Consider the following 26218-nt stretch of genomic DNA (forward strand, 5'->3'; position numbering starts at 1 on the left):
GGACACCTGCCCAGCACCAGGAAACAGACCAGGGGGCATCTCCTATGGGGGGGGGGGGGGAAGGCTGGGTGCCAGGTAGGGTCCCCCGCTCCAGCAGAACCATCTCCCTCCAGCCAGGGCCTGGCCCAGAGCACAGCCTGAAGGTCAGAGGCAAACATGAGCCTGGAGCCGGCACTGGGAGAGGACGGGCAGCACCAGGGCCGGGGGCGTTGGCGCAGGAGGGAGGCGAGCACTGCGGTACCTCGGCTAGAGAGGGCAGGGAGAGTCAAGTGTAACCTGCGTAGCCAAGGTTCCAGTCCGCTTCCACCGTAACCAATCCGCCAACATGGCCCCAAGTCACTCCCACTGCTCACTTCAGCCACGGTGCGAGCTGCTGCTGGGCTGAGAGAGGAGGGGGACCAGGTCCCCAAGGGGGAGACTGGAGGCAGCCCTGCTCCCTGGAACAAGCTGGGAAGCTCCGTCACAGGGGGAAGCAATTCTCCTGACTTCCTCCAGGCCCCCGCTGCGCTTCTCATCACTCAGTAAAGCCGCTCGGCCCAACCCAAACAGCTGGGGCCGGGCCAGACTGGCCTGTGCTGCCCCTCACTGCGAGCTAAGGGGCGGGCGGGCGATTAACTAGCAGCGCCTCCGGCAGCCTCTTGCTCCATGAAGGCTGGCAGCAGGTTCGTGGCAGGACGTCAGGGCGATGGAGAAAAGGGGCAGCGGAAGCAGACAGGTCGTTTTATTAGAAAATAAAGTGTTTATTAAAAGGGTGACGACCCCCCCCCAGCTTCCCCTCCTCCCCCCACCCCCGTACAGCAGCTGGGAGAGTGGAAGGCTCTGTTCCATCGCCAGGGGGCGACCCGGGGACAGCACGGAGACCCCAGCTCGGCCGGTGGGGGGCAGGGGAGGAGTTAGGCAAACCGGGAGCAGGGCTGTTCTCTGTCCAGTGCAACTCAGCCGCTCGTCCCGTCCAGGGGCCAGACCCCCAGCCCAGCATGAGCCCAGCACCATTGCTCCTCTCACGGGCCAGGGGCCGGACCCCCACTCCCCTCCCCACAGATCTGACTTTTTTCCAGTGTTTAAAAATCCAACAGCAGAGAAACCCCCGGGGGCAGCAAGCGGCTGAACAAGCCAACGGCCGCTGGGGCTTTAAAACCAGCAACGAACAGGGGGACGAGGGCAGCCAGTCAGGAGCCAGCCAGATAAATGCCTAGGAGGAAACACAACCATGAGAGGTGGAGACAGACACCAGGGACTCCCGGAACAGGCCCCCCGCCTACCCAGACTCCTCCACTCCCCTGTGCTCAGATCGTATCCCCCTCCCTGGAGTCCCTTTCTTATTACGGCTTGTTACCGATCCCACCCCAGATCAGGCCGCATCGTGCCAGGCACTGTAGAGAGACACACCCTGGCTCCAAAAAGAGCTTCCAATCTAAACAAAGGATGAGAGGGGAAACTGAGGCACAGTGATGAACAGGAGGGGGAGGAGTTCTCCACGTGCAAGCAAGTGGAAGCGTCCTCTCCCCCCCACCACGGACATGCTCAGCCGCTGCGGTTACCTGTGGCGAATCTCTTCTTCACCAGCGACATCCTGTACCCGCTGCCTGCCAGCTCCACCTCCACGCCCGACAGGGTGCTGCCCTCGCTGGTGAACTGGGCCGCCACGGGGCTGGGTTTGCTGGGGCCGTAGAGGGGCTCCCAGCTGGCAGAGAGGTGGCCGCAGCCTGGGGACCAAGGCCGAGAGACAGGGCTCAGGATCTCACTGGGGGTTCAGACCCTGCCCACCCGGGGGGAGAACAAACTCCAGAGCACCGAGCCGGGGGGGAGGGGCTGACACACCCTGGGGTTGGGGGTGGCAAGAGGGTCAGCTGCTAAGAGCCACCAGCCACCCTTGCCCTTAGCTCGCCCAGCAAACCCTGTTCAGAACCAGGAGCTGGCGTCTGGCCAGCAGGAGGCGCCGTACCCCACTACCAGCCCCACCAGGAGCCGCTATGGCCTGTGGGCGTCAGGGCCAAGGGCCTTGAGTTTGCAGCTCACGCTCAGCCCCCGGCAGCCCCAGCGTTGGAGGGAAGGTGGCTCAGACCCCCCCCACCAAACACAGCTGCCCCCCCCAACCCGCCGGGGGGCGCTGAGAGCTCTCACCGCCACGATCCGGGGCCCCAGGAACGTCCAGCAGCCTCCACAACAGCCGCTTCTCCTCCAGGTTCCTGCGGGGCGAGAGAGACGGGGGGGGCGTCACCCCGCCGGGCGAGGGCTGGGGGCGCACACAGCACCAGCCATTACCTGATCTCCCCTGCCCCCCCAGGACCCCCCATCCCTCCCCCCCATGGCCCCCAGCTGCCTCCTGCCTCCCACCCTTCCTCCCCCGCCATGGGCCCTCAGCTGCCTCCTGTCCCCCCTTCCCATCCCTCTTCCCCACCCGCCAGGGCTCCCAGCCTCCTGCCCCCGCCATCCCCCCTCCGCCCCAGGGCCTCCAGGCTCCTCCTGCCCCTGCCATCCCCCCTCCGCCCCAGGGCCTCCAGGCTCCTCCTGCCCCCGCCCCATCCTTCCTCCCCACCAGGACTCCCAGCTGCCTCCTGCCCAGCCCCTCCCCACCAACATGCCCCCCGAGTTTCCCCCAGGCCGGAGCCCCTGCAGCTTCCCCCTGGCTCTCACCAGCTGGCCGCAGGCTGCAGCCGCACATTGGCGACCGGCTCCTCCACGGGCAGCAGCACCTGGACGTTGGTGAGGGGCCTGGGCGCGGGCATGGCACCGGCATTGTACCCGTACTCCACGCTGACCTGGGTGGTGGCCGCGGTGCAGTCCCAGCGCACTGCCAGCTGCAGGGGGGCCGCGCTCGGGCCCAGCTTGGAGAACTGCCAGGGGAGCAGAGAGCGGCTAGAGGGGCCGGCAATGGGGGGCTGGGAACAGCTTCTGCTCCTCTGAGAGCCTGGGGGGAGCACAGGAGTCCTGGCTCCTAGCCCCCCCTAGACTCCCCCTCCCCCATCCCCGAGCCACAGAGAGAACCCAGGAGTCCTGGCTCCCAGCCCCCCGGATCTAACCCACTAGACTCCCTCTCCCCCATCCCCGAGCCACAGAGAGAACCCATGAGTCCTGGCTCCCAGCCCCACCACAACCCACTTGAGCCCACTCCCCTCCCAGAGCTGGGGAGAGAACCCAGGAGTCCTGACGGCGCTGCCTGGCGATAGGGGGATTCCAGGCGGGCGGGACGTCCCCACTGGCGCCTCACCTGGTACTTGAGAAGGGCCACGTTATAGTAGGAGGCGGCCGGGGCCTGCTCCGCCTGCTTCTGCAGGTGCCCGGTCAGCGCCGGCATGTTCAGCCAGAAGTCCTTGGTGCTGGGGTCGCTCTGGGATGGGTCACTGCGGGTGGGAGAGGGGTGGGTCAGACAGGCTGGGACACAGCCTCAGAGCCCCAGCAGAGCCCCCGTGCCCCCCCCCAGCTCCGTGCCGAGCTGGGCCTCCCACCCCGGTACCTGTACAGCAGCTCGGCGCTGGGCAGGAACTGCTCGATAGGTGCCGTGTTGAGCAGGCGGAAGCTCAGGACGGGCGGGGACGGGCTCCCGCTGAAGACGCGGACGATGCCGGCGGGGAAGGACATGGTGAGCTCGCCCGTGATCTTCACCAGACAGCTGGGGGGGGGGGGGGGAGCCAGGCGTTAACTCAGAGCCCACCCCAGCAATGAGAGGGGAGAGCCCAGCACCTCACGGCCTGTGGGGAGTCCAGCCCCCTCCCCCACGGGATTGGGGGAATGGAGGGAGGGGATCTCCCAGCTCCCACAATGCCCCAGGGCCTTGGGGTGGCCGGATCTCCCATCTTTCCCCCCACCCCATTCCCACAATTCCCTGGGGCAGGGGGTGGCTGGAACTCCCAGCTTTCCCCACTCCATTCCCACAATTCCCTGGGGATCGGGGGTGAGGCAGGGGGATGGGAGATCCAGCCACCCCAATGTGGGTGTGACGCTGGCAGACCAGCTCCTAGGCCCCCCCGAACCCTGACAGATCCAGGGCTGGACCCGGCCGGGCTTGGCGTGTTCAGGGCCAGGAGGGGGATTAGGGTTATAAACGGCCGGGTCCCCCGTGTTTGCTCTGTCACTGCAAAGCGCCAGCCAGGAGAGGAAGGAATCAAAAGTCCTAACGAGGAGGAAGAGGATCTTTTTCACTGCTTGGGCTCCGGGGGGGGGGGGGGGGGATTGCTAGGCAGACGCAGATCTCCAAGGCTTGGCCTGGCCCCCAAGGACACACGCAGCTTGTTTATCACAGAAGCTTCTGTTACTTTTGGAAGCCAAATTGGAACTGGTTTGTATGTCTCCCCGTTGGCTGCTTTACTCTTGTCAATAGCGCGTCGATTTCCTTTTCCTAGTTCATGAATCTTTAGCTAGTCTAGGATCAGATTGGCTACAAGGGATCGGTGCCAGATCGAAGGTGCAACTGACCCGGGGCGAGTGACTGGTGCTTTGGTGTGATTTTTGGCGGGAGGGACCATCTCACCTGGGTGGCGAGACAGAGCAGGGCACCCTGGGGGCTGGGCTGGGACTCCGTGGTCAGGCAGTTACAGGGCGCGAGACGTTGGTTGGTGAAATCGAAGCACAGGATCCCAGCCAGTGTGGGGCAAGCCCTGCTTCCCAAGGGTCTGCTCTGAGCTTGGCACCACGGGGGAGCTTGGTCCGCCCACCAGCGCCCAGAGGGATTGTGGGAAGGAGCAGGGAGGGAGAGATCCAGTCCCTGTCCCCCCTCCCCGGTGCCCCATGAGATCTGGGGGCAGATATCTAGCCCTGGCGCTCCTCCGAGCTGTCTCTTTCCCCCTCCCCATAACCAGGGCACCCCTAGGCCGGGCCCCATCCCCCACCTTACCTGTCAGGGTCCTGACCCTTGAAGTAGGCATGGATGTACTCGGTGAAGGCGGTTGCCACGGGAAGTGCATCCTGGGATCCCAGCACTACGGGGCTGGGGCCTCGGGAGAGCCCTGGGCGGTGGGAGGGGAGGTGGGGTCAGGTCCAGAGCCTCTGACCAAACCCAGCCCAAAGTTCCCCTTCCCCTCCCCCAGCTTGGGCCCCCTCCCTTCTATCCACAGGTTCACCCCCTGCCCCCACCCCGATGCTCGGGGCCAGTCCCCTCCCCTCCCGCCTGGCACCCGCGCCCCCCGGGGTACGTACCGAGCGCCGGCTGCGAGACCGTGAAGAAGCTGCGCTCGCCCAGGCTGGCCGGAGCCGAGTGGGAAGGGCCAGAATTCCACAGGGGAGAGGGGCACAGGGAGCGGGACTGCAAAACGAAGGGCGATACGTCACCTTCCAGGCCAGGGATGGGCTAACCCACCGGCAGGGCAAGGAGGGAACAGGAGACTCCAAGGGCCTGGGATCCCAAAGCACTTTGCAAATGGGATCGTTAGCCCCATTGTACAAGTGGGGAAACTGAGGCAGGGCCATCCAGCGGGTCAGGACTGAGCTGCAAATAGAACCCAGGGGTCCTGGGTCCCAGTCTCCTGCTACCTTCAAAACCTTGCTTCCCTCCTGGACCCAGGAGCACCAGCCCCACTGCTAATGGTTAGACTCCCCAGGAAAGCATACGGCCCCCGCCAGGCAGGAGAAACCAGCCACCCCAGGGGGTCTGTGCAGAACCCCCCCCCCCCCCCCCCCCCCCCCGTGAGCTAGTGTCTGCTCTGGGGTCTCAGCGACGGCCGGGGATCGGCCACCCTGGAGACCCGAGGTCATGGCTGGTTTTCCCTTGAGACGCAGCCGAGCCCCACGGCGGGGCCGGGAAGAGCCGTTAGTCTGAATCCACCTCTTGACGAAGTTGAAAAATTCCTCAGTCCCTGCCAAGGGTCAGCGACGCCAGTTGCCTGCAGAGCGCCGTGCTGGGACCCAGGCGATCGGGGTTCAAACCCCAGCTCTGCCAGACTCCCTGGACAACAAGTGACTTACTCGCTCTGTGCCTCAGTTTCCCCATCCCTCCACACACACACCAGCTCCCTGCCAGCGCGGCGCCACCCACCGGGTCACTGTGGCTGCAGGCGGCCTGCCCCGTCGACAGCCTCTTCGTCCTGGATCGCCGTGGGGGGGCCACCTTGGGGGCAGCGCTGGGCGGAGCGGGGGCAGGGGGAGGATCTGTGGAAGTACAAGGCAGGGGTGAGAGACGGGGGGGGGCAAGGTCCGTCCCACCACGGGGGGGGGGGGGGGATGAGGCACACGGGAGGTGGCTGTGGGGTAGGGACGCAGAGGCAGGAGTGCGAGACCCAGCAAAGTGCCAGGGCCGGGCACTCAGAGGGGTCAGTCCAGGAGCTCAGGAACCAGAACCAGGTCACGTGGGCAAGCGACTCAGCCTGGCACCTAAACAGACACGTTTCCTCCTCACTAGGAGCGCCAGGTGGGTAGGATCGGCCAGTGCCTGAGAGACCTGGAGCGAGAACAGTGGGGCTGGCGCTGGTCAGGACTGAGGGGCACCGGCAGAGCTGGGGGGAGCCAGAGCTGAGATAGCACAGGCTACGGTTTGGGACTATGGGGCACTGGCAGAGTTGTGGGGGCAGAGAGTCCAGGCCTGGGATAGCAGGGGGCTGCAGGGCTGTATCGAGGGGCACTGGAAGAACAGTTGTGGGGAGCCCAGAGCTGGGATATCGGGGGGCTGCAGGGTGAGATCGAGGGGCACCGGCAGAGCTGGGGGGAGCCCAGGCCTGGGATATCGGGGGGCTGCAGGGTGGGATCGAGCGGCACCGGCAGAGCAGTTGGGGGGGGGGGGGGGGGAGGTCACTGCTCCTTGCCGTGCTCCACTCTCGTGCTCTGGGAAGCAAGGAGCCGAGCGGCAGGTCCTTACCCAGCGCCCCACCCCACCCCCAGGGCTGTACTCACCGGGCTCAGCCGCCGGCGTGCTGCTGTCTGACAGCCTGGGGCCGGGCCACTGGGGAGTCCACGGGGAAGGGCCGGAGGGCTCCCTGCAGCTGGGGGGCACCGGAGAGGCAGAGGAGTGGGAGGGGGGGCAGGCCCCATGCTTGCAGGGCTGCAGGGCCTGCTCCGAGCCGGGACTCGGAGGCCTGGCCACCCAGGCCTCGGGGTCCCCGGAGGGGTCGGGCGAAGGGGCCGTGGCGCTGGGGCAACACGAGTCGTGCTGAGACCCCGCCCCCGAGTCCTCTCCGAAGGCGGCAAAGCAGGGGGTGTCCTGGGGCCACCCGGTGGGGCTGGCGGGCGGGGGCAGCCAGGCGCTCTGCTCCTCCAAGGCGGTCGTCGTGGGGGGCAGGACGCCCCGCTCCTCTTGGAGCCGCGGGGAGCCCTTGGCGGGCCGTCTGGCGAGGGGGCTCTGGGGCGTCCAGGGCCTGGAGTCCGGCGAGGGGCCCGTGGGGGGGTGCGAGGGGGAGTCCAGCCCCGAGTCTTCCACGTTCTCTGGAGACGAGGAGGAGAAGGGAGACGGGCTGGAGCCCAGGCCGCAGGCTCGGGAGGCTGTGGAGACAGGGCGACGTTCCCATCACGGAGCCAGCGAGGGCAGGGCCACTGCCCCCCAAACAGAGGGGGCAGGGGCAAGGGGCAGCTTCGCAGAGCTCAGCACAGGGGCTGCGCTGCACAGAAAGGCCAGCGGGGGGAGCCCTAGCTCCAAGCTGAAGCCAGAACGCAGAACCCAGGGGTCCTGTTCCAATTCCCAGCTCTGGATCTCTCACATGCTGTGGGACGTCCCCACCGTGCCGTGCCTCAGTTTCCCCTCCTGTGAGGTGGGCATCGGCAGCCCACGCGTACCTGGGAAATCCTCCGCTTCGAAGGCCGACTCCAGCGGGGGCCCGAACAGGGCTGTGGAAGGGACTGCGTCCGGCCGGGGCTTCCCTGCGCAGCTGGGGACGGACCAAAGCAGGGGAGATCAGCGGGGCCCCCAGACACATGGTTACTCCTGGCCCCATCCCATGCCCCAGGGCGCCTGCCCCAGACATCTGGGGCGCTGGCTGTGGGGAACGCCAGGCTGGGAGGGCCCTGTGGCGAAGGGGGCGCGGGAAGGGCTGGGACCCCCCCCCCGCCCTCCACAAGCCGACCGCGCTCCGTGGGGTCCCAAAGCTGCCCCAGCAGCCTGGCACGGGTGCTCTGGAGAGCAGGCGCATCATACAAGGACTCCGACGTCCATCCCTCCCCACCCACGCCAAGGGCACCCCGGTACCTGGGAGTCCACGCGGCGGGGTGGGGGCGCTGCGGCTTCCCGGGCTCCTCACCTGCAGGAAAGGAGACGGATTTGAGCCAGGTCCCAGCCCCCAGCCTACAGGTAGGGCACAGAGCCACCGCACCCCTCCCCCAACCACTCCTCCAGCGACCTGCCACAGCTCTCGTCACACAGCCGGCCCCACCAACTCCCCTTGGGCGGGTGAAAGCTTCTGGGGCTGCCTGCCTGAGTCTGCAGAGAGGCTGAACCAACAGGACGGGGGGGGGTGTGTGCTGCCTTGAGGCCTCTTACATGGGCGTTAACTCTGACCCCTACTGATGGTCACCTTGATCTCATTATTAACCATGTCAATGTCACCGCCCAGCCTTGGGAAGAACCATCCAGCTACTCTAGCACGCTAGGGCGGGGCATGTGGCCACAGGGGAGGGGCTTGCAAATCACCACATTTCCCTCCATGCCCCCCCCCCCCCGCCCACTTTCTCGTCACGGCCTCACCTGTACCCAGGGCCACGTCAGAGCCCACGTTCACCGTGACGGTCGTCGCTACCGGTAAGTGCCCTGGGGAATAACCACACAGAGGGCATCATGGGGGCCCCGGGACTGGAACCTGGACAGCTCCCGACACAGCAAAGTGAAAAAATGACCCCCCCTCTTCAGAAGGATGGCCGGGGGGAGGGGTCACAGTGCCCGCCAGCACCCCCTGCAGCGGGGCCCGTGCTCTTGCACCCAGACAGGAGAATCACTCCACTAGGGGCTGAGCAGTGCTGGGGTCATGGAGAAGGGGTGGCCCCCAGTTATCCAGGGCACCCGGAGCTAAGAGGGAGGGGGGAGATCTTGCTGGGTCCCCACAAAATTAAGAAACTGCTCTGGGCAAAGGATAGGTCAGACCTGCCCAAGGGCCGGGGTGCAGAGCCAGCTTCCGGGGGGCGTTGCCAGGGCAGGATCGGCACCCGTCTCCCCAGACAGGTGGCGGGGGGCACAGGCGCCATGCATGGAGCTCCCCACGTCCAGGAGACCCTGCACCCCAGTGAGCGCCCCCTGCTGGGCAGGTCCCTGCCACATGGCCCATTGTACCCACAACAATCTCCCCCCACCCCACCCAGGTTTGGCATCTGCACTGTCCACCCCCACGGCGCCCTCTGCTTCAGAGCTGGGGGGTGGGGGGGGTGAGACGACTACACGACAGCTGAGCCGCACTTACTGCAGGCCTGTCTCTTCACTGTGCCCTGCAAGAGAACAAGGGGGGGGGGGGGTCACCAGGGCAGCAGTTAGCAGCCCAACCCTGCAGCCCCCAGCCCCACGGCCACCCCCTCCACAGCCCCACGGCCGCCCCCTCCACTTCCCCCCGGCCCCACAGCCACCCCCTCCACAGTCCCACGGCCGCCCCCTCCACTTCCCTCCGGCCCCAGTCTTGACCCCACAGCTACCCCCTCCACTCCCCCCCCCTCCCAGCCACCAGCCTGGTCCCATGCCACTGCACCCCAGAGGCTCCCCACTTCCCCCAGCTCAGCCCCCGGCTCTCACCCCGGTGCTGGGGGGCAGGGGCAGGTTCCCCACCGTCGCCTTGAGCTGCTCCACTGCGGCCTGGCCGCTGCCCGCAGCGTCGCAGGGCTGCAGGGGTTTGATGCGGACGTAGAACTTGCGGGGCTCGTCCTCGTCCTCGTAGTCCGAGTCGCTGGACGAGCAGCCGTGGGTCCCGCCCGAGCCTGAGCCGGGGTCAAGGAAAAGCCCCCGGCCAGGAGCGGCGCTGGGCCCTGCCTGCCATTCCCCTGGACGCCCACTAGGTGTCGCCTCCACCCCAGCTCACTGCATGGAACCCAGGAGTCCGGCCCAGGTGGCCTGGCGCCGAACCCTTGCCCAGCCTGGCTCACAAGGCCCGTGCTGGGGACAGTCCTGCCAGGCAGGGGCTCCCTGCCATGAAACCGGGGGAGCCCTCCCCCGATCCAAGCCTACATCCCTCGGGCTCAGCCCAGGCCCTGCTGCGGGTCTGAGTCCAGCCTGGTCCCCCCGGCGCAGGGGGTTGGGAGACCGAGTTCCTGCCCTGCTGCGGCCAAGCAGGGGAGCTGGACGCCCGGCACCTCTGCCCCCCACCCCCAGGACATGGACCCAGTCCGGCAGGAGAGGAACTGGCTGGGCAGGGGACCAGGGGCTGAGCCGATATCTCCCCCAGCCGCCCCAGGGGCAGCACATGGAGCCGCAGATGAGATTAACCCCCCGGCTGGCCCTGACCCCCGGTTCCAGCACGACCCTTACCCCAGCCCTCCCCCGCCCTGCCCGCTGGGCCCCATACGGGCATTCGCCCCGCCAGCCGGCCCTGACCCCAGCGCCCCATTCCATTCCCGGCAGCCCCTCCCACCCCCAGCTGGGCCCCATCCTGGCACTTGCCCTGCCAGCCAGCCCTGACCCCAGACCCCCCCTGCCCTGCCCACTGGGCCCCATATAGGCATTCACCCCACCAGCCAGCCCTGACCCCAGCCCCCCACTCCCTTCCCCCCGGCAGCCCCTCCCACCCCCCAGCTGGGCCCCGCCAGCCCCAAGGATACTGCTCTGGTTGAGGTCAGGCCGTACAGTGAATCCCTCCTCGTCCACATCTGGGCAGGTCTGCGGGGGGAGAATGCGGCAGGGAGGTGGGTCAGAGGCCACACTCCCCACCCTGCTCCCTCCATCACCCATTCAATCCCAGGAGCATCTACCGGGCCTACTAGTGAGGGGGGCAGCAGGGGCTGCGGGTTGGGAGTGAGGGGCACCGGCAGAGCTGTTGGGGGGGAGAGCCCAGGGCTGGGACAGCAGGGGTTGTGGGTCGGGAATGTGTGATTTCAGCGCTGCAGAACCCCTGGAGCAGGGGTCTCCTCCCTGCCCCCCACTCCCAAACTTGCCCCAGGTGGATGCCGCCCAGCCGCCCACTACCAAGAGCTGCTGGGCCCACGGGAGTCTGGCAGCACCATGGGCAGGTGCCAGCAAAGGAAGGAACCAGGCCGAATCCGCCCCCCACTTCCCCACAGCTGGCAGCTGGTCACCCAGGGCGGCTACTCACCAAGTCGGTGTCTGGGGACTCCCTGTGGGGAAGAGAGAGAGAAAATCAATCGCCCTGAAACTGCCCGGAGCAGCCCAGCAAGGGCGGGGGGGGGGGGGGGGGGGGGGGTAAGGGGGGGGGGGGGGGGGGGCCTCACACAGCGTCTCGCTCTCGGTCTCTCCGGCTCAGCCCGGGGATGCGGAAGGCTTTGCTGAGGCTTCTCTTGGGCCCTGCAGGGGACAGAGCGGGTGAGCGACTCCTGGCGCAGATCCAGCCCCTCTTCCCCCGGAGATGGCTCGCCCCCCGAGCCCCCCTAACCCTAACCCTGGCCCTGACCCAGGACGGCCAGGCCCCGGGTGCTCCCAGCTCCTCCCCGCCGCCCGCCCGCCCAGAGCCCTTCCCCAGGGATGAGCCCAACGTCCCGGCTCCCTGCCCCCGTGGCCGCCTCCCCCAAGGCAATGCCCCAGCACCCATGGGGCTGCCAGCTGCAGAGACGTACTTGCCTTCCTGCACTGGGGCTGTTCTGCACTCGTCGAAATTCAGCACACCTGCCAACAGAGAGCAGGGCAGGGGTCAGCCTGGCAGAGACACGCGCCCCTCCCCTGTGCCCGGGGGAGCACGCCCTGTCCCAGGCCCCGTGCAAAGCGTGCAAGAGCAAGCCCCGCCCCTCCATGTGCAACAGTGCAAGCCCTGCCCCTCAGCCCCATGCAAGAGCAAGCTCCCCCGTGTGCCCCTCACCCGGCCTCTCGCGCCCAGTGCCCTTGCTCTCGGCGAATCTCTGCAGCAGCGTCTCAATGCCGATGTTCTCCACGTTCTGCTTGAATTCCTCGTGCACCTGGGGGGGGGGGGAGGAGGAATGGGGGAGCTGAGGCTGCTGTGCTCATCTCTGCTGGTGACTGCCCAGGCCCCCTCATTCGCTCCCCACCCCCAGCAGCGCCTCCTTGGGGCAGGATGAGATTGTGGGGGGGGTTACAGCTGCCCTCTCCTGCACCCCCCCTTCCCACTGCCCCCCTAATGCCCTCCCGCCCCAGTGCACGCACCCGCCCCACTCCCCACAGCTCACCCCCACCCCAGTGCACGCACACACACCCCTCTCCACAGCTCACCCCCCCCACCCCAGTGCACGCCCCCGCCCCCCTCCCCACAGCTCACTCCCACCCCAGTGCACGCACACACACCCCCGCGGCGCTCACCTGTCCGATCTGCACGTGCGTGTCCTCCACGGAGTGTGAGTAGGAGCTGATCAGCCCCTTCATGTGGCGCAGGTGGACCTCCTCCAGCTCCTGGAACCGCTGCGGGGGGGGTGGGGGGGAGAGAAAGAGAGCAGTTAGATGTGGGGAGGCTGTGCAGAGACTGGAGCTCACAGCGATCCCAGGGGCATCTCTCTCAGGCCCCCCCAGCCCAGCTGGACCCCTGCGGTGCCCCCCTCCCAGCCCCACACTGACCCGAATGAGACTTGAGCCAGATGCCCTCTGCCCCCACACCCTCCAATGGCTGCCCCCCCACCCACGTGTCCTTGCCCCCGTGCCCACCTCCTCACTTACCACGGCCGAGTCCAGCATCCTCTGCTCAAAGTCGGCCCGGGCGATGTTGTACTTCTCCACTGCGCGGCGCAAGGCCTCAGCTGCCTTCTTCGACTTCCGCTCGGCCTGGTGGGGGCAGGACAGAAGGGGGGTGGGAGCTGGGAGCGATGGCCCAGTTGCTCTGCCCTGCCACGGGGAGCGGGCATCGGGGCAATCCCCCCTCATCAAGGGGGCACTGCCCTGCCACAATCACCCCAGCCCCCCCATGCCAGTCAGACCCCGGGGTGATGGGCCACAGCCCATCCGCCACCAGCCGCCCACCCCCAGCCCCGCACCCCCAGTACCTTGTCAAGCTCCTTCTGGTTGGTTCCCTCCCGGCGCAAGCGCTCGGCCTCCAGGCACTTGCTCTGATAATTCTCCTTGGACTTGGGCACCAGCTGGGCGACGCCCTGCAGCAGCTGGATGGCCTCCACGGTCCCCGACACCTCCTCCTTGGACTGGGGGGGCAAGAGAGGGGCCTGGAGACATGGGGGGGGCAGGGGAGCTCCCCCCCCCAAATGCCCCTGTCCTAGGGACGCCCCCAGTGGGGAGCGGGTAATTCGGCTTTCCGGGCCCTTTCAGCCCTTGGCATCTCAGCCTGCCAGGCGAGGGGCAACGGGCCCAGCGAGAGCCAGGTGCAGGCAGGTGCCCGGGCAGGGCTCCCCGCTCTGTGAGCGCCTGGCACCCAGGCAGCCACGCTGACAGCTGCCCGACGGGCGTAAGGGGCAGGATTGTAGCTGGGGCGGCGGGTACCTTCTTGTGCGCCTTGCCCTGCTCCTCCCCGTAGCGGGCGATCTCCTTGAGCAGGTCCTGCAGCTTCTTCACCAGCTCCAGGTGGCAGAGCGCCAGCTTGTCGGAGGAGACCCGGAACACCTCCCAGAGCGGCGCGAACGTCCTGCCGGGGCGGAGACGCAGGCGCTGAGAGCAGGCCCCCCCCCCGTCGCCCTCCAGAGACCTCTCACCACCCTGGGATGGGCCACCGGGTCTGGTCCCATCGGCACCCCCCCGTGGCCAGCGCTGAGTGGGGCCAAAGGGGCGCCCCCCTGCCAGGATTGGGGAGCGGATGGGGGCATTGGAAGATACAGGGAAGGGAGCCCCCCCCCACCCCATCTCCACAAGGCCCATGCGGCTGGGGGGGGGGGGTATTCCAGCAGTAGGAGGTTCACACAGCGACGGGGCTCAGACACGCAGCCCCCCCCACCCCCACCCCAGCTCACTGCCCCGCTCACCCGAGCTGCGTGCCGTTGGTGGCCATCTTGGCCAGCTTGGCCATGGACTTGCCGTAAGTCTCCTCCACGGTGGCCCTGGAAGCAGAGGGGGGGGGGAAGCATGAGGGGAGCGAACGAGCAGTGCCCGGGGGGCGGGGAATGGCAGAGACAGCCCCAGGGCCCTGGCGGGCCCAGCTCCACCCCCGGAGCGGGACGCGCTGCGCGGCTGGGGCCCAGGCGCCCCCTCCCCCCGGCCCTACCTCTCGCGGACGAAGTCGGCCAGCTCCTTGGTGGAGACCTGCCCGTGCTTCATGTTGTGGTAGAGCACGTCGAAGCCCTGGTTCTTCTCTCCCTGCAGCAGGCGGCAGAGAGCAGAGGGTGAAGGGGGCAGACCCGGTCCCCAGGCGCTCTCCGGTGGGCTCCAGGGGCAGGGGCACCTGGGGTCCCTGGCTCTGCCTACAGGCCAGGCAGGACCCCACAGGGGGTCCCCCCCCAGTCGCTGCCCATTGCCTTCCCTCCCCCCAATCCACAGCCCCAGCTCCCCCAGTCCGAACTCTGCCCACCCCCCGGCTCAGCGTTTGCCAGGGAGCCCCCGTGGCCACTAGCGCAGAGCAGCGGCCATGGAGGGCAAGGTGGCAGGATGGCATTTGCCAGCCCTCCCCAGCACTTGCTCCGTGGGGCTGCCCTCCCCCAGCTCTAGGATCCCCTGGACTATTTCACCCCTCCCCCCAGATCAGCCGCCCCCTCCCCCCCGCCTTCTTGTAAACAAACCAGCCACATGGCTGCCCCTCAACGCTGGTGAGCGGGGGGGGGCGGTGCTGCCCCACAGCCGCTGTGCAGAAAAGCAGGAGTCCGGGCAATACCGTGCAGGGAGAGGGGCCGGCAGGCACCTGCTCGGTGCCAAGCTCCAAGAGGCACGTGGTGCCAGCGCCGCGCGGGAAGCTGGGAGGGCTCCCACTCATGCTCTGGGGTGGGGGTGGTACAGATGCACCTTCCCGCTACCTCAGCTCCTCCTGGAACTTCCCCCGGCCAAGCGGCGGGCACCACAGCCAGGGCTGGGCAGGGAGGGAAGAGGCCTGGGTAGCGGCGCTCCCTGGCTCTGTGCTGGAGCTGGGTATGAAATGCCCATGGGTCGGGGGAGCCCCACATCCTGCAGCAGGGGAGAAGGGGGATGGGTGGGCAATGCCACTGGAATACACCCCATATCCAGACCACCCTATATCCTGGGCCGGTTACCGAGGGGGGCTGTGGGCACCCGGCGGATGAGCTCACGAGTGCCCGTGGCCAGCCTGTTCCCGCCCCATGAAGCGGGAGCCACAGCTGCTGGGGAGACAGGCTGGAAGTGCAGGACATGGGGGAAATCTGACCCCACCCCACGCCGGGTAAGAAGTGGGGTGTGCCAGCCGGGGCAGAGGTGGGAGGCAGGAGGGTAAGGCAAGGGAGGCAGGACTCCTGGGTTCTAGGCCCAGCTCTGGCATATACCATCCATCCCGCAGCCTTTCCAAGCTGGGCTGCGGTCGGCATGGCCCAGATCCGGTCCCCAGGTCCTTGGCAGCCCCCTGCCCCGCACCCCTGCCTCTGGAGATTCCAGGTGGGGGTGGGGGAGGGAAAGGGGGTGCTGTTGCTTTAAGAAAGCTGCCTGGCAGACCGTTGGGGCAGCAAGGAGAGAGCAGCGCACGGGGCTGGCACCAGCACCCAGGTCCCGTTGCTATGGGCGATGGGGTTGCCTAGCTACAACTTTGCCCTCCTGCTTATAAACTGGATCTGGTTTGAGGAATGCGAGGGAGGGGGCATCATTTGGGGGGGGGAAGAACGGAGACACCCCTCCACACTTCCCGGGCATTGCGTGAGGCCTGGCTGCAGGCAGGCGGCACCAGGCTGGGCGCGCTCGGACCAGGCAGCGGGCTGGTGTCGGCTCACGTCCGAGCCCGGCCCGCCCAGCCCAGGCCCGAGAGATGGAAGCGACCCAGACCTGCTCACGGCTCACCCCCAACTGCGCAGGCGGGGGGGATGCCCCCCTCCCATCCCAGTGGGACTGGGCAGTAGCGGGCATGTGCCCTGCAGCCATACCAGGCATGCCAGTCTCTGGACAGGCCAACGCCCCCAGCTAGCCACACCGGAGCAGCCCACGCGGGGGAGGACCAGAACCGCAGCATAGCCCATCTCCTGGCTCCCGGATCGGTGCTCTCTCCACATCTACCCCCACCCAGGCGCTCCTTGCCCCTGTACCTGGGGCAGATCTTCCCCCATCACGGCTCCAGCCGGTTAGAAATTTCCCCAGCGCAGCCAGGCCTAGCCTGTGACTGCCTGCAGGGCAGCTGCGGGGCCCGGATCTCCCCACACAACGTGCATCCATCACCAAGGTATTTCGGCAGCTCCGCGGCCCTCCCAGGGCTGTTTCCCTTCCCAGCAGCAAGCTGCAGAGGTGGAGAGCCCCTAACTTCCCATGGCTGGAGGAAAGAAACCCCCCGACACACACACCCCCCCATCCCCAGAGCAGAGAGCACAGAGCCTGGAAATCCCCCTTTTTGGCAGAGTGGGTGTGGACGGGGCGAGGGGAAGCCCAGACGGGGTGTTACAACGCACCAGATGGTCAGAGCCACCCAAGCCGGGGAACTCGGGGCCAGCAGACCCGTGGCCATCACGGCCCCCGGCCTCTGGGCTGCACCACAGCCCAATTGTTCGTGGAGCCTCTCCCCGCAGCTCCGCACCAGGGACAGCCTACGTCCCCTGGCTCCGTACAGAGACAGAGTCCGGTGCAAGGGGAGTCAGGACTCCGGGGTTCTCTTCCCAGCATTGCCACCAATCTGCTGCGGGACCTCAGGCAAATTACTGCCTCAGTTTCCCAGCTGTGTAATGGGGATGAGACTCCAGTAGCTTTCCTGGGGAGGGGCTTCAGGATCAGTTATCAGGCTAGTGAAAACTCTGGCCACGTGCCCTGCAGGATTCTGCCAGCCAGAGTCCAGGCCTGGCTCTGCACCCCGCTCTCTTCTGTGCCCAGCCTGGCCAACAACCCAGCACTCCTTCCTCTGAATTCATTTGACCCCTCCAACCCAGCATGCGGCCTTCCCCTGGCCCCATTGGGCAGGGGCTCACCTGCAAAGGGATTTAAATGCAGCACACAAACGCCTCTCCCCAGTCCCTAAAGCAGCTTCCGGCAAGTAACGAGGTCCTTGTGTCTTGCCTTGGAGAGTCTAATCAATTAGCAGTGGCAAACTGTCCCTGCAACGCCCCCCGCTGGGCATCTCCCAGGGCTGGCCAGAGCTAGTGTCCAGCAGTCTCCCAAGCCAGCCCCACCCCAGCCACTGTCCAGGCCAGGCGCATACCCCAACGCAGACCCACCCACTGCAGCCAGGGCCCAGCTCTGCTTCGGGACCCAGGAGGCAGCAAGCGCCAGCTGGAGCCAGAGAAGGAACGTAGCCCCCCGTCCTTCACGCAGATCCGATTCCGGAGCAGGGCCTCAGCGCTCCGCCGCAGGAAGGGCCCTGTCTGGTGGGAACAGATCCAGCCCCATGCCAGCGCCAGGGGCCGCAAACCTGGCGGACCAGAGCCATGGAGGGGGAGCAATGCATGCTGGGATATGTCATCCTGCTAGGCTCTCCCTCCATCTGGGCTGCCCCCAGCAATTGCGCCCCACTCAGCTCTGGGGTTTATGGACAGGACCCATCTCTCCAAGGATGCGTATGAACAACCCGGCTCCATTTGAACCGCACAGCTCAGAGTGTCCCCCCCCACGCCCCCAAAGGAGACACTTACCCAGAAATGCTCCCCAAAACAGGACATCTTGGAGCTGGGCGGGACGACGCTCCCTCCCGGATCCCACAGCTCAGCTCTCCAGCCTCTGGAGCAAACACAGAGATCAGGTGATGCCAGGCAGGCTTCTTCCCGTCACACCCCACAGGGAGCACGGCGGGACGGAGAGATCTCTGCTCGGGGGGGGGGGAGGGGGGGGAGCTGCTTAACGAGACGACAAGGGGACAGGCCCACGGGGACACTGGGGAATGGGTGTGATACACAATCCTCCAAGGGTGGGAACATGCTCGAGCGGTTAAAGCAAGGCAAGCGGGGCGTCAGGACTCCTGGGTTCTATTCCCAACTCCAGGAGGAAATGGGATCTAGTGGTTAGAGCTGGAGGGAACTGGGACTCCAGACTCAAGTTCTATTCCCAGCTCTACCAGACTTGTAATGATTAACTGTTCCAGTGCCTCAGTTTCCCCCCCCCCCCCGGCACAGAGCCTCTCACAAGGGCAGCTTGCAGACAAGGCCTCGGGAGACCTGGGTTCCATCTCGGATTCTGCCACTGACTCCCTGCATGAGTCAGTGCAGCCCCGTGCCTCACTTTCCCCAGTCGAAGCAGGACTGGCCAGCCTCCCCGAAGGCTAGCGGGGATCAGCCGCACCCGCGTGATGCTCGTGGGCAGAGCTAGGGTCTAACGGGGGCGAAGCGCTTTGGAACGGGGTGCACATTTCTTTTCAAAACAAATCAGCTCCCAGACCCCGCGCTGCCGTAGCCATGGAAACAGGCCGTTCTTTGTATCCCACACTCGCTGGAGCCCGGAGAGCGGCTGTGCCTGCGCGTGCCGCCCTGTCCTCGCACTCCTCAACAGGGCCGGCTCTGCCACCCAGACACCCGCTCCGGTCCCGGTGCAGCCACTGCCCTGGGACACCGGGTGGTGAGTGCAGGGTGGCTCTCTCCAAACCCGAGGAGGTTTTGGACCCCGGCCGCGAGTCCCCGCACGCAGGGAGCCTCCCTCGGGGCTGGCACAAGCCAACAAGGAGGGCAGATCAGCGCCAGGCAGCGAGCAGGTGCTAAACGCCATGGCGAGGACCCAGGGGCTGGACGCTTGAAGAACGCAGCCAGAGCTGACACCGGATACGCGGCTGAATAATGAATGAGGTTCCGCTGTGCTCCCGCAGCACCTCCGCCCAGCGTGTCACAGCGCTCCACAGGCAGCCGCTCACCAAACCGCCTCACGCCTGGGGCACCTTCCCCATGGGGAAACTGAGGCGCGGGGCGGGGCGTTGCGGAGCGAGTCAGAAAAGGGAACCGAACCCAGGAGTCCTGACTCCCAATCCTCCCTCCCCCATCCTAGCCACTAAATCCCACTCCCTTCTCAGCGCTGGGGAGAGAACCCAGGAGTCCTGGCTCCCAGACGCGCCCGCCGGATTGCTGGAGCCCCCAGCTCAGAGGGGATCCCTGGGCCATATAACAAGGCGATGCACAGGCACGACTTTGCAGAGACCCACACAGCCCGCCGGATCCCTAGTCCTCTAGCCCAGGGGTGGGGGCGCACCTGGCTGGCCTGTAACCGCCCCCATAGCACCTGCTCCCGCCGCGTCGTGAGGTCTCTAGTTCCCCGCGGTCCGTGGGGGCAGCCCCATCCCCTGGACTCAGTCACAGCCCCCACAGCTCTCCTCCCAGCCTACCCCTCCCCCTCCGCACAGGAGAGAAAAACAGGAAACTAGAAAATCTTTGCGTGCTCAGTTTTTTCCTTCTCTCTTTCGGGCCTTGGGTTGGGCGGGGGGCAAGCTGCTTAGTTCTTGCCCCGGTGCTGAGCTCTGGCCCCATCTGCAGCAGGGCCAGCCCCCTGGGCCCCCCAGGGCCACCAAACTCACCCAGCGCTGACGGGCGCACAGTCCCGGCTGGTTCATCCTCGGCTCTGTCCTCCTGGGGGACCCAGCGCTGCTGAGAGAGAGAAACCAGAAGTTAGCACAGCACCACTTCCGTTGCAGGGGCCCGGGGGGGCCCACAGGCCAGTTAAGCAGAACCAACACCTGTGAGTGCCTGCTGCCCCCGCCCACGTCCCCGGCCCAGCCTGGCGCCCCAGCTCCTCTTCTCGTCTGGCTGGCGCATGCGTGACACGAATGGGCAGGTCTCAACCCGGGGCATTTCCTAGCCAGCCCCCCCGCCAGCCATGTCTGCCCCTCCCACACATGTGGGGCTGCTCTGCACACTTACCACCTCCCATCCCCGGGGCTCAGGGCACTTTCTAAAGGAGGAGAACGGGTAGGGGAAACTGAGGCACAGAGAGGGAAAGCGACTTGCCTGAGGTCACACAGCAGAGCCGAGAATAGAACTCAGAGCTCCAGAGTCCCCGGCCAATGCTCTACCCACCATGCCCCGCTGCCTCCGGCCTAGTCACACTCACCCCCACCCCCACCGTCCGCTCTACCGGAGACACCCGGTGAGATGGGGCTTGCCGTCCCTGCCTCTCCACAGCAGCCTCACGTGCGCAGACGTGGGGCCGGGCACAGGAGCAGGGAGGGGGGCCCAGACAGGAGCCGAGCCCAGCGTGGAAATCGATCAAACCCGCTGCCCTGCCCGGCCTGTGGGCTCGGGAATCAACAGGGGGCACCTGCCTGGCAGGGGGAGGAAGCCGGAGGCCCCTCCGCCAATGCTGGGAAGCAATCGAGGCAGTGCTGGGACGCCAGCCAGGCACACCCTTACGCCAAATGGGGACGGGCTTTGCAGCCAGACTATCCTAGACGGGCCAGAGATTCCCCGATGCACCCATGGCAGCGCGGGGATGGAACCCAAGAGCTGGGCAGCCTGGCATCCCCTGTACAGCCCCTTGCCAGGCAGAGAGGATGACTCCACCAGCCCTCTTCTCTGACGGGCTTCGGCGTCCCAAGGGCGTCAAGGATCCGCTGCAACTGTTGGGGGGGGGGGGCAGAGCCTGCTCCCATACCCAGCCTGGAGGGCACTGTGCCAACCAAAGGGTTCATATTTCTATAGTCCCTCCTCTTTCCCCCCGCGCCTCGGCCAACGTGATCCCTGCTCATCGGTGAAATGCAGCCACCTCTGCGACGGAGGCTGTTTAACCGCGCACAGCAACACGGCACACACCAACGAGCAGGGAACCCCCACGGCAGGCTGGGATGGACACAGCCCCCGGCTGCAGAAGGGACGGAAGCTCCTCAGGGCAACCTCTCATCAGGTCAATGCAGGCTGCACCCTGGAGCTCTGCGTCTGAGCCATAAGACCCCCAGATCAGGTCTCACAATGCCCCCATCCCTCCGCCTTGCCAGGCAAACTGGGATCTTCTATGCACACCTCCCACAGAGGCTGGCAAGGCGTGGCTCAGGCCACGGTACGGCACCCACATGACGACAGGCAGCAGTCAGCGCTGGTGCCATGTCTGCCAGCACAGGCCCAGCAGACGCTGGTCACCTGGCAGCACGGAGGGGAGTCAGAGGGATCGACAGACGTGTCTGCCCCGGCCAGGGGATATCAGGGGCTGGGGTGTAAACATTAACCTCAGCCCAGGCAGAGCAGGGCAGGGAGCACAGAGCCTGCCTTAAACATGGGGATACCCCCCCCCTTCCAGCCACCTCCCCACCCTTCTCAGTACCAGGCCCCCACCCCGAGCGCTGCCCCCTGCTCGCCCAAGGCCTGGCCCCACCGCATGCCCCCAGCGACTTCTAGGGCAGAGTACCTGGTTCAAGGTACTTGTATCTTCTCGAGGGTACTTGGCACAGTTTCGGGGGGGGGGCAGAGTGGGTGCAGGCCCCTGAGTTACCCCTCCCATCGGCAACGGAAGCTCTCAGGGAGGGGCTTGTGCATCAGGCCCATTGTGTGCACCTGGCAAGGGAGTTGGACGCCTGGGTCCTTTCTCCCCAGTTGGGGCTGCTCAAACCAGCCTTCCCTCCCTGAGCATCCAAGAGGCCCAGCACCGTCCCACATCCTAGGATGAGCCGCGAGGGGATGGTGGGGCAGGGTGCTCGCTGGAGGGCTCCCTGGTCCCCGTGCCCCAGCAGTGGAGGAGGGGCCAGAGATGGGGGGAGCGGGGCACGTTGCTTGCCAGCCCATCCTGGAGCCATAACCCAGGAAGCGACACCTCCTGCTGGCTCCTTTCATGCCCCCACCATGGCAGTTCTAGGCACCGAGACGAACCCCAGCACCCCCCACCCAGCAGCTCCTCGGCCCTGGGTCACTCCAGCCCCGGTCCCTGGCGCTCAGCCGAACTGACAAGCCACAAACTAACCCAGGGCCAGGAGTCGGACGAGAAAGGGGCCCCAGCGAGCAGGGGCCTCGTCCAAAGCCCACAGGCTGGTCCTGGGGAAGCTGGCCAGGCGTCGCTAGGCCAGGACCATCGCTGGGGCTCCTTGGGGATACAAACCTGATCCCCTAACCCCGCTGGCTTCTCTCCACCACGAGTCCGGGACCAGCCAGCCCAGCACCCTAGCAAATGCCCTTAGGCCTCATCTCCACCAGGGTGTTCTTAGCTCTCGCCCGCCTTACCAGGCTTCCGAGCTCCCTCCCGTCCTTCGCCGCCACCTGCTCACTCAGGCCAGAGCTACAAACTGCGGTGTCCTCCCATGGCTTTGACCTCCTGCTGGCTACCTCCCTTTTACTGCCACCCGCTCCCAGAGGCATCCCTCCCCCTACAGCCCATCAGAGTCCTGCCAGCTTATGCCAGGGCCGAGTTAGGCCCAGCCAGGGGAAGCGACTTGCCTGAAATCGCTCAAGTCCATGGCAGGGCCTGGAACGGTATCCAGGAATCCTCTCCCACACGTGCATGCCCTGATCTCTAGGGCACAGGCATCCCAAACCCCCGCACCCCCGATCCCGAGGCCCCTGCTCTAGGCACACGAACGCACGCCTGCCTTTGATTTTCCAGGCGCCCCAGTTGCAGCCACGGGGAGACGTCTCCGGAACCCAGCGCCCAGCTGTGCAGCTCCCAGCCCTGCCCCGGGGGGGGGGGGGGGAAACTGAGCTGGGGAAGGAATTTAGCTCTCCCAACTAGCAACACAAGCTGCACTGCTCCACGGGGTCATTCCAGGCCAAGCTGCCACTCTGGGCAAGGCCTGAAGAAGACACAAGAGGAAGATGCGCAGGGCTGGGCCTACGGGGCACTGGGCAGTGCGCTGGAGCAGATTAACACAGAAACAAACAACAAGCGTTCGTCTCAGCAGCCTGGCACTGCCCGTGCCTCCCGCGTGGATGCAGGAAATGAGCACACCAGGCCCCGATCTCACCCCCTTCCCGGAGCAGCTGCCAAACCTCCCCAGGCAACTGGTATCACAGCAAATTTGCATCAGGAAGCTCCCCCCCCGCCCTCGGTCAGTGCTTGGCCCTGCCCCTCCCCCCCAAATGCCAGGGCACAAAGCCTGCCAGGGCTCTAGCTCTGGTACTGCCAGTCAGCTTCCTTCAGTCGCTGGCATAGCAGGTTTTCCCCGGCTCAGATCCAGGCACGGGGAGAAACTGCAATAGGAGACCATGCCCCATCGCGGAGCCAAGCTCTCAGCGGCAGAGTGAGCCCTTTCCCACTACCCTCGCTCGCCCCTGGGGGGGCTGGAACAAAGTGGCCCACGAGGCTTTCAACCCTTCCCATCCACGGTCCCAAACTAGGAGCTTTACAGCTCAAGGTGCCGGGCTTCAGAACTGGCCTGAAAGCTCTGCCCAGGGCAGGCAGGGCTCTGGAGCTCTCAGCAGATCTAGCACTATGTTTGAGGAGGCAAACGGGCCCTCCCTTAGCCACAGCCATGGATGGCCCGGTCTGGGAGCCACTGCGTGCCAGCCCTGTACTACTCTACCAGCCTAGGGCTAGAGCAAGACTTGGCAGCACTTCCCACTTCCCCACTCAGCATGTGCCATGCTTGCAAAGTGGGCAATACGTTGCCCTCTAGTGGCCGGTGCATGGAGGATAACACTCTACTACTGCTACCAGCTAATGGCATTACCCCTTTGGCTCACCCGGGTCTGGGCTGAAGATCGCAGGTTCAAACCCCGCTCGGATCGGCACCAGAGCAGGTGGGAGCCGGGACGGGAGACGAGGAGCAACATTACTGGAGCTCGTCAGAGAGGGGCAGGAAGCAAAGCCAGCCCCACCAGCCTGAAGCACCGGCCCCGGCAACGGTGTTTCCCAGGATCCAGTCACGGCACAGACTCTCAAAGGATCCTCATCAACCGAGATGACAAAGGGCACAAGGCCCAGACAACCGGAGCACCCCAGGGAATGAAATATGCAAGAAGGTCACTGCGGACGCATCCTGGGAGGGGCAGGGAGGCACAATGGACCTCAAAGTCCCCACCGCCCACTCGCTCCAGAGGCAACGGGTCAAGGAAACCGTGGGTCATCCCAGGCCAGATGCCAACAAACGCAGCTGCTCTCCCCCTCCCGAAACGTTTCCACCCACCTGAGCGTCAGCCCTTCGTTCAAAGGAGAGGATCCGTGCATTTGCAAGGAGAGCTCGGGCCACGCATGAGCCCCTTCGCTCCGGAGGGCGTGCAGCACACAACCCACCCCAGCGAGCGCTCCCGGCGGCCGCCCACAAGCCACATCCAGGGAGCGCTCCCTGTCGCCCCACGTCAGAGGTATCAAACGGCGCGTGCTTCCATGTGCGTGGCAGATGAAAGAGAAACAGAACGTTTAAACAGCGCCTCTGAAGAACGCTTAGTGAGCTGGCGCGCTTTCGGGTTGGCTTCTCCCACACGCAAGCCGCGGCGCGGAGACAACCTGACAGCCTCGCCGTCATTCAGGCTTCAGCAGAGACAACTGCCTGGGAAGGCGTTCTCCCCACCCCCCTTCCCCGACAGACAGAAACCTGCTGGCATCTTGCACCCGCCTGAAGCCAGCCGAGGGGCAACCGCTCACCCCACACGGGGATCACGTCCTGCATGCGCGCCAAGTAAGGTTAGGGTTAAAGAACCCCCCGACACACACTAAAATCCTTCCACACCCCCACGGCGTGGGAAGAGAAATCCGAATCCGCTGCAAGGATCAGACAACGGGGGAGCCCAGCTCCGAGTCCCCGTATCCAACGGCCTTCACCCGAGAGCGCAGACAGCCGCCCTGAACCTGCAGGGCTGGAAGATTTCAGGCAGGTGGCTCGGCTAAGGCAGCTCGGGAGCGAATCCCCCAGCCGCAGGGCCGCCATAGAGGACTCTGCAAAAATTATGAAAAGCGTCTTCCCAGCGAAGCTACGCACCTGCCAGCCCCCCACACACACACACACACACGAGCCCCCCCCAGTCTCACCTTCCTAGCACCTGGCTCGGCTCACGCCCTCCCCCGGCCCTTGCCTGCTAATGACAAACATTGGATTTTTCCAGGCCAGATCCTCAGCTGCTGTGATTATTGTCCTCAGTGGGGCTGGGGCCCACGGCCACCAAACGGGTGGAAGAGGGGGGATCTGGCCCACACTGGGGCTGGGGACCACAGCAAACGGGGGAGGGGGGAAATCTGGCCCACACCAAACAGGGGAGGGGGGAATCTGGCCCCCAGTGGGGCGGACACCCACTGACACCCGCCGGAGGAGGGAGGGGAAAGTGGCCCCACACAGAATTCATTTTATCCTCCCTTTCCCATGACAGACAGGCACCTGCCCCCCAGACTGAGGGGGAGGTTTGCGGGGCGGCCAGTCCCTGCCAGGGGTCTCAGAGCACACCCCGGCCAGGCCCCCAGAGGGGGACCCCACGCGGGATCGGCCGCGGGGAGGGAAGCGCAGTCGGCTCGACCAAGGGAGGGGCGGCCCCCTAGATGGGGGGGGATCAGTGGGGCTCACAGAGGAGGGGCAGGTCACGAGCGGCGGGATCCCAGGGGAGGCCTCCGGGGGGACCCCCCACCCCCGACCGGGCCCCGAAGGGGGGGGCCCGGAGCAGCAGCCCGGCCCCTGGGCAGGGCGCACTCACCTCTCCGAGCCCCGGCGCCGAGCGCAGCCGGACCCAGTGCCCCGGCTCGGGCTGCAGCCGCCTGCCCGCCCCGCCGCCGGCCGGGCTGGAGCGGGGGCGGGACCCGCGCGGGGGCCCCTTCGGGATTGGCGGGTGGGCAGGTGGTGGTTACAAAAGGAAACAGGAGCGGCTCCTGATTGGCCCAGCCGGCGGGGCTGTTGCTCTTGGCTGGATATTTGCATCTTTAAAGTGACAGCGCCCCCTTTTCCCTCACCCCCCCCCCTTGCTTTGTATGGTGCCGGGGGGAGCCGCCGAGGCACCCCCTTGCAGCCCCCCCGGAGCTGGGCTGCTCCTCTGCTGGGGGCAGGGACCTGGGGCCTTTGCCAGTGGCCAGAGGAGCCGGGCACTGGGCCAGGCCCAAGGGAAAAACAATGAATAAATAATAAACCCTGAAACCTGGATCTGGGCACCTGCCGGGGAGGGGAGGGGCGTGAAGTAGGTGCCTTGGGCAGCAGTTCTGCAATCATGGATTTAACGTCCCTAAACCTATCATGCACCCTGATCGGCCTCTAATGCCCCTAAGCCTCTAATCCACTGAGCTCTGGCTCTAAAGCCCCTGAAGCTAATATACCTAAACCCGGCTGGATCCAATGCCCCTACAAGCCAATGCCCTTAAAACTGCATCTACGGCTCCTAACCCTAGAATGCGCTTCAA

General features: G+C 66.1%; 1 protein-coding gene across 2 annotated transcripts; it reads right to left on the reverse strand.

Moving 5' to 3' along the window:
* Positions 1 to 781: 781 nt before the first annotated feature.
* Positions 782 to 25570, reverse strand: FCHO1 (FCH domain only 1). Of its 2 annotated transcripts, none has more exons than XM_026655032.1 (29): positions 25525 to 25570; positions 19506 to 19575; positions 17647 to 17731; positions 14151 to 14242; positions 13912 to 13986; positions 13436 to 13577; positions 12988 to 13140; positions 12665 to 12769; positions 12314 to 12412; positions 11859 to 11955; positions 11624 to 11668; positions 11278 to 11350; positions 11142 to 11163; positions 10651 to 10708; positions 9632 to 9813; positions 9309 to 9333; positions 8603 to 8665; positions 8108 to 8159; positions 7699 to 7790; positions 6823 to 7407; positions 5972 to 6084; positions 5137 to 5242; positions 4835 to 4946; positions 3458 to 3613; positions 3212 to 3344; positions 2638 to 2837; positions 2125 to 2189; positions 1542 to 1706; positions 782 to 1192 (listed from the first exon to the last, which is right to left on the reverse strand). In XM_026655032.1, the coding sequence occupies exons 3-29, from the start codon at positions 17671 to 17673 to the stop codon at positions 1170 to 1172; spliced, it is 3060 nt and encodes a 1019-aa protein (XP_026510817.1). In that variant the 5' UTR covers positions 17674 to 17731; positions 19506 to 19575; positions 25525 to 25570; the 3' UTR covers positions 782 to 1169. The 2 variants fall into 2 exon arrangements, with proteins under 2 accessions (XP_026510817.1, XP_026510818.1); XM_026655033.1 differs by having other exon boundaries at positions 19506 to 19572; positions 25525 to 25568.
* Positions 25571 to 26218: the final 648 nt, after the last annotated feature.

The sequence above is a fragment of the Terrapene carolina genome, unplaced genomic scaffold (genome assembly GCF_002925995.2).
Source record: "Terrapene carolina triunguis isolate 2854851 unplaced genomic scaffold, T_m_triunguis-2.0 Scaffold194, whole genome shotgun sequence".
Classification (NCBI taxonomy): Eukaryota; Metazoa; Chordata; order Testudines; family Emydidae; genus Terrapene; species Terrapene triunguis.

Bases quoted from the DNA above. Each gene is read 5' to 3' on its own strand.
- FCHO1 (XM_026655032.1), bottom strand. From the start codon at position 17,673: ATGTCCTGTTTTGGGGAGCATTTCTGG. The intron at 13,141-13,435 runs GTACCCGCCGCC...TTGCCCCCCCAG, and splicing joins AGGGCAAGGCGCACAAGAAG to TCCAAGGAGGAGGTGTCGGG. The intron at 11,669-11,858 runs GTGAGGGGCACA...CTCTGTTGGCAG, and splicing joins CACTGGGCGCGAGAGGCCGG to GTGTGCTGAATTTCGACGAG.